Below are 6,783 nucleotides of genomic sequence, written 5' to 3'. Positions count from 1 at the left end.
TGAGCTCTTCCAAGGATCATCCTGAGAGCGCGAATCGGCGATGCCGCTAAAGTAATCGACGGTGCGCTCATCGTAGTACGATCTCGGTCTAGGCCTGACGCTGTGTTTACTCACCGGTGTGGGCTTCCAGGTCGGCAAGCGAGTGCGAGAAAAACGGCCACGTCGCTTAGCCCATGGATGCGACTATGCCTTCTTGGGCTCGCGTACGGTAAACTGCCTTGGAAGGAATAGCAGACGCGCTCCTGGACGAGGGGTCAATGGAAGCCTGGTGCGGCGCGAGAACCCCGAGTAGACGTAAGCCAGCGACGAGAAGCACGCGTGCGCCCCGCCCCGACGCTGCTTGTTCGACAGGAAGGATCTTGAGAGCATACTCGACCTCGGCTATGGGGTAGAGTAAGGTATGACGCCATATCCTGCCCCAAGGCGGACTAGTGCTGATGGCGGTCAGTAGCCTCGTGAATACTTGAGGGCTAGTGCACACAGCTCTTGCCACCTCCTCTTGGTCCACCTCGTCTCATGTTCGTCTCGGATGCCTAAGTCCTCCGCCACTGCGCTCACATAGGCCTTCCTTCCTCTGGAGCGAAACTCGGGGCCCCGGCGGACGCGGTGAGGCGATACTGCTTATGCTCACGCTCCGAGAGCGTTTGAACAGCCCCGCGGCGGCGCTGCGGAGTAAGACAGTGCAACTCCTCGAATGGGACCGACGAGAACAAGGAGCGCGATGGAACCCCGCTCGCAGCTGTTGTGGTACTCTGCCGGATTCATGTTCTCCGAGGACCAGGGGCGCCGCCAGAACGATGCGGCGATAACACTCGTTGCCAAGGTGAGCACCGTCTCTACTGAATCTGCTTGGGATATGGTGAACGTGCGATGAATGTCGAACTTCAGAACGTGGACTTGAGTTCATGTAGGCGTCACTCTGGATGAGTATTCCCGCCTTTAGGTTGAGATGATCAATGTCGAGCAGTGGTATTGACCAGCACGCTATCGTGTCAGCGCCAGGGCAACCGGCACGTAGCTTCTCCGTTCTTGTGTACGTCGAGCCCGAGTTTCACCATGCGCATCCCCGCCAGGAAACGGGTGCACGTTCGATCTATCCAACCGCACGCGTCCAATCGCACGCCCGCCAACTTCGGAGCGCGCCTCCCGCCTCCCGTCGGGCGCCGTGTCCCCATCGAGCAGCACTCTTACCCGGGTCCGCCCTTATTCCCAATACGCCGCGGCAGCTGCAGCACAGGCTGCGGGCGATTGCGTGGGGGGTTTACGTGGCCGTCCCTTCGCGGCTGCTCGCCTCCTGGCGGATCATAGACTGAACGTTGAAGTCTGAAGGGACGCTTCGCGTTCCATGAGGCTACCGTACGCCGTCGCGCGCCTGGGCGTGCTCGCTCGCCCCTCGCGCGTTCGAGGCTCCAGAGCTGAGAACGACTGCGCCGACGATAGCAAGAATATTTGTGCCGCGCAGCCTGCTCGGATGACTGAACTCTGGGCTGCTTGCGCGGCGCGAATGGCGACGCTGACGGCGTGCATTTGTCCTAGGTGTCTTTTAGGCTATGGGCGAGCCACCTTGATACCGTGGAGAAGCTTTTGGGAGTAGCCGGTTGCGTGTGGGGGCCGGAGCTCGTGCGAGAACCGCGGGCTTAGGAGGGGCAAGCTCAGCATATTGCTATAAGATGAACTCGACGAGGTCCACCTGTACTGAATACAGGAAATACCCATGCCCGTTCTTTTATTTGCCTGTTTCTTGAGCGAAAGCGCCATCCAGGATGTGTGATCGAAGCCCAGTCTGGCGGGCAACGCCAGCGCAGGTAAAGCGGGTGTGTATATGGGCTACTCGGAGATGTCCCTTTCCCGCGACTGACTGCGTCTATGGGTAGCTTCAAGTTCGCTGAGTACGATCGCCCTTCTGCACTACGAGTGGAGATAGAGCGAATACCCGAACAATACGTTGAAAGCCAAATGACGCTTGATCAAAACGATATAACTCACACACGGTGTGTCCAGTTGTGCCAACCTACAGGAGAGAACCTGATGCGCTACGAGAGGAAGGACAAACTTCAGGGGTACCCGTATGTATACGGTCGGTACTGAATGGTGAAGACGGTCAAGTACTTAGTCGATGAGGCAAAGTATACACCTGAATATGACAACGTCACCTTTGAGAAAACCCGATTGGCGGCGACATCCCTCACACCCACGGATTCCACTCTTGAGGCTGGCTTTCTGACGCGTCGGCTACAAGAACAACTACAGTCAGATATCGTGTTCGGACAGCGTCGGCCGAGACACTCCCCACTCACCTACTTCTGTCGCTCCCCAGATGTCTGTCGTGTATTCTTCGCCGAAGTGATCCTTGCGCAGCTCACACATGATATTGTCTAGTTGCAAGAGGTAGGTGTAGGTGTCGAACGGTAGGGGTCCATCGAGTTGCCCGGCTTCTATCTGCCATGGGCCAATCAACGATATAGAAGCGACGCGCGGCGCGATGGCGAACAACGCCTTGGCAAACACTCCCGGGTCGTCGGGCAGGGCGGAATCTACAACGTCGAATATCCGGATACGCGTGCCGCGTGGGCCAGCGTCGAACTTGTAGGCCGCGTCAAGATTGCGAGTTGCATCGAAGAGGATGTGTACCTCGTTCAACAGAGGGCAACGCTGGACCAGGCCAACGATACCCTCCCAGGTCCCGGGGGTGATGGCTGGAGTGCCCCAAGTTTCCAAAAAGGAGAATCCGACCAGCCCAGGCCATGCATCCCCGATTGCGCGGTAGGCCTCGTCCGTCAGCCAGCCGTAAAGTGGGAGATGTAATGTGAAGGTGCGTATGTTCGGGAAGTGCAGCACGCGGGACATAGCTGCGATGTCGATCATGTAGCCCAACTTGTGCGGTGGCCAGGTATCCCCAGGGATTAGTTCCGCTTGACTAAGGCAGAGAATGTGCAGGGTATGTTTGGCGCAATGCTTGTAAAGAGCTTCAAAGAGGTCGACGACATCGCAGGCGAGAGGTTGAATCTCGACTAGGACAGTGAGGCTGAATAGTCGACAGTGCTGCATCGCTGGGAACAATGGAGTGCAGTCACGCAAGCGGAAGATCTTGAAGAAGAGTATTTGCAGCTCCGGAAAAGGATGGTAGATGGGGGGAGAGGAGAGAAGCGGCAGGAGGTCCGCGGCGTCTGAGTCAAGGTAAATCCAGGCTTTTCGCAGATGTGGTTTTGCTGCAAGATGCAGAAGGAAGCTCCGGTCAAAAGGGATGTGTTGCGAAGTGTCGACGTGGTAACCTTCCAGCTTACTGCACTGGTACGCGAACTTGCGTGCAGCTACGACGACATCGCTTGGATATTCCGGGTACATCTCTAGCTCCGTGATGGCAGGGCACAAGTCAACGACGCAGTCGAGGACTCGTGATATCCGCTCATGGATTACGCATGAATCGAGTGGAGGTTTCAGATCGCAGGCTTGCAGACAGAAGGCGAGACTTGACAGGCTGGGCCCGAGGAACATTGCAATGTAATCTGCGTGGGGGGCGTCGTATATGTTGACCCGGAGATGTGTGAGATTTGGTAGAAGCCATCGGCGGCGGCGATGTAAGCATAGTCGGTATACAACTGCGGCACGAAGCTCACGGTCCCGAGACCACAAGCTAGGTTCCTTCCAGGAGAATAGCTCCTGATCGGCGTACTCGTTGTCGTAATACCCGAGTGCCTTGATGCGCGATGCATAGTAGTCGAACCTGGTCCAGTCTGACTTCAATAGCGGTCGCAAAATGCTCTGCAAAAACAACTCAATCAGCGGAGATAGGTTGATAGACATTTCCACCCACCATCTCGAAGCGACGAGGGGCCGATGCTTTCGACTTGTCTTGCATAGAGAGCTCTTCGTAGGCATCATCAGGCAACGTCTTCATCAGAGGAGCAAGTGTGAGTTGGCGCTTCCATAGCGCGTCCAAAGATGGTTCCAGGAACGATCGACAAGTTCTCGCAAGACGCGCTGTGGAAGCGTTATGGCAGCGCAACTGTGAGTCACTCGCATAGAAGTCATCGTAAGGTACAACCTCCAGGAAGTCCAAGATGCGACGGAAAATATCCGGAAGGATTAAAGAGCGATGCATTGCGACTGTTGGAGTGGAAAAAGGCCGGAGGTAAGATGACGGTACAGAACGAACCAAAGTGTTAACAGCGGCTGATGAAGGCGATGCAGCGGTAAGCCCATCTATTTACGTAATAATGCTCCGACTCATAGTGGTGGATACGGTTCTGTGACTACGGTACGCGGCCTTTTCCCGGAACGTTAGGACGTACGGCAGCCCACCGACGAAGTGCACTGTGTGGTATCTACCTCAGCTGTGAGTACTCGTGCGCGTTGTAAACCCTTAGGCTGTAACATACTTACTCACGATCGGGGTAGACTCTTCGCAAGAACAGGCTCGTGCTACCCGGATTTCCACCATCAGCGTTGAGACCGCGGATTCCATTCCTGGGGCTGGCTATCCAGGGCTTCATCTACAACGGGGATTACGAGTCAGATACCCTCACTAGACAGCTGCAAAGGGTCGAAAGGACGTTAACGCACCTATTTCCTTCGCGCCAATGATGTCCGCCGTGTATTCTTCACCAAAGTGCTCGCGTCGTAGTCGGCACATTATCATGTCTACCTGATTACGGTAGGCGTACGGGTCGTAGGACAACGGCGCATTCGGATCACTGTGCGGATCCCACCGCACGCCGTGTTCGAACAGCTTGAACGAGACAATACGAGGCGCGATTGAAAACAGCGCGCGCGCAAAGACCCCCGGGTCCTCTGGGAGGATGGAGTCGATGATGTCGATATACCGGAGTTGGGTACCGGGCCGAGAAGTGTAGGCGTATGCCACGTCGAGGTTGCGGGTCGTGTCAAAGACGAGGTTCAGGTGGGTTAGCAAAGGGCATAAGCTGACGAGAGACGCGAGGCCTTCCCAGGTAGCCGGAACGATAACTCCAGGGTTACCAAACGTCTCGCCGAAGGAGAACACGATGAGTCCGGGCCACGCGATACCGACAGCACGGAGGTCCTCGTCGGTGAGCCATCCATAGAGGGGAAGGCAGAGTACGAAGACGCGTAAGTTTGGGAAGTAGAACATCATCGACAGAACCACGATGTCGACCAAGTGGTCTTCCTTGTGTGGTGGGAACACGTCTTCTTCAAGAATCAGCATGCGCTGATCGACACGGAACACGTGCAACGTGTGCTTAGCACAGTGCGTGCGGAGCGTGTCGAACAAGTTGACAACGTCCGCTGCCGACGGCTGGTATTCGACCTCGAGGAGTAGACTGAAAAGACGACAGTGTTGCATGGCCGCGAAGAGAGGGATGCAGAGGGGCAGGCGGGGAATTCTTATCTCTAGTACTTGCAGCGACGGGAAGGGGTGGTATATTGGTGGGGACGAGAGGATGGGGAGGTACTCGGCCGTCTCTGAGCTGACAGTGAGCATGAATTTCCGCAGTTCTGGCTTTTCGGCGAGGTACTTGAGGAAATCCCAGTCGATTGGCGGGTGCTCTACGGTGTTGACCTGGTAGCCCTCCAGGCGAGGGCAGTCACGGGCAAAACCCCGGGTAGCCACCACAACATCTTCTGCATACTCCGGAAAAATCTCCAGCTCCCGGACGGTCGGACAGAGCTGAACAAGAGCGCTGAGAACGCGAAGAACTTCGTTTTGAGTTTTAGCAGGGTTCAAAGGGGGTATGAGGGTAGCTGGGTAGAACGCGAAGGACAGACATCTCAAGTTTGGCCCCAGGAACATCGGGGCATACTCGGTGTAAGAAGTGTTGTAGATATTCCATCGGAGGTGGGTGAGATTAGGAAGAAGCCATCGGCCACGGCGGTAAAGACATAATTGGGATATCACTATTGGTCTCGGTTCGCGTTCCGGTGAGGAATAGTTTGGTGTACACCAGGAAAGCCATTCTTCGTCCGCGAATTCGTTGGCGTAGTATCCAAGGGCCTTGATACGCGAGGCATAGAAGTCGACTCTGGAGAAATCCGACTCTATGAGCGGCCTAAGCAGATACTACGTACAACAAACTCGCCGTTACTACAGGACAGCAGCTAGAGATCAAGGCAAAGTGGCACATACGATAGCGAAGCCGCGCCGGGGATTACTTGACACTATATGTTCCACTATCTCCTCCCAAGCGTCTGCAGGAAGCGTCTTGAGGAGGGGACAGAGCGTGAGTTGATGCTTCCACAATACGTCCAAAGATGGCTCAAGGAACGCCCTGCAAGTCCTCGCAAGACGTGCTATCGACGCATTCTGATCTTTTTCCTGGTCGTATCCTGAGTAGAAGTCGCCTGAGGGTAGAATCTCTAGGTAGTCTAGGATCCTTTTGAAGACATCCGGCAACAGCAGGGAACGATGCATAATTGCGCCTCACGGTGCACGACTGATCAGAGAGACATGGAGGTAGCAAGGACGACGCTCCCGAGCGCTCGCTTCCTCTTCCGAGCGCTCCCGAAACACCCCCGATGTGTCCCGGCTCTCCCGCAAGTCTGGCCGCCAAATGTGCGCCTTTCAACTGCATTCCATGTTCATACGTCCGCAACGACGCCAATTCAGGCTCTAAGTTCCAGACGCCCCCGATTCAGCCACGCAGCATATGTGCCGTGCGCGACCACGCTCATACGCAGTTGTATAGCGTACATGAGGCTCGAGCAGCCACGAAAGCCTACAAAATGCTGCACCTACTACCTTACCCGGCGACTCCTGAATGGTTTGTCGAGTAGAGAGAGTATCTTACTAATGTCAAACATGTGAGC

General features: G+C 55.6%; 1 protein-coding gene across 1 annotated transcript; it reads right to left on the bottom strand.

Annotated features, from left to right (window-relative positions):
* Nucleotides 1-4,115: 4,115 nt before the first annotated feature.
* On the bottom strand, nt 4,116-6,402 carry TRAVEDRAFT_74270 (uncharacterized protein). The gene is made up of 4 exons (XM_008044741.1): nt 6,104-6,402; nt 4,564-6,037; nt 4,384-4,493; nt 4,116-4,325 (listed from the first exon to the last, which is right to left on the bottom strand). The coding sequence occupies exons 1-3, from the start codon at nt 6,386-6,388 to the stop codon at nt 4,441-4,443; spliced, it is 1,812 nt and encodes a 603-aa protein (XP_008042932.1). The 5' UTR covers nt 6,389-6,402; the 3' UTR covers nt 4,116-4,325; nt 4,384-4,440.
* Nucleotides 6,403-6,783: the final 381 nt, after the last annotated feature.

This window comes from Trametes versicolor (genome assembly GCF_000271585.1).
Source record: "Trametes versicolor FP-101664 SS1 unplaced genomic scaffold TRAVEscaffold_11, whole genome shotgun sequence".
Lineage (NCBI taxonomy): Eukaryota > Fungi > Basidiomycota > Agaricomycetes > Polyporales > Polyporaceae > Trametes > Trametes versicolor.
The sequence above is the reverse complement of the archived record's forward strand: the minus strand, read 5'-3'. Positions and strand labels throughout refer to the sequence as shown.

Bases quoted from the DNA above. Each gene is read 5' to 3' on its own strand.
- TRAVEDRAFT_74270 (XM_008044741.1), bottom strand. From the start codon at position 6,388: ATGCATCGTTCCCTGCTGTTGCCGGATGTCTTCAAAAGGATCCTAGAC. The intron at 6,038-6,103 runs GTATGTGCCACT...TGTTGTACGTAG, and splicing joins CCCGGCGCGGCTTCGCTATC to TATCTGCTTAGGCCGCTCAT. The intron at 4,494-4,563 runs GTGCGTTAACGT...TCCCCGTTGTAG, and splicing joins CATTGGCGCGAAGGAAATAG to ATGAAGCCCTGGATAGCCAG.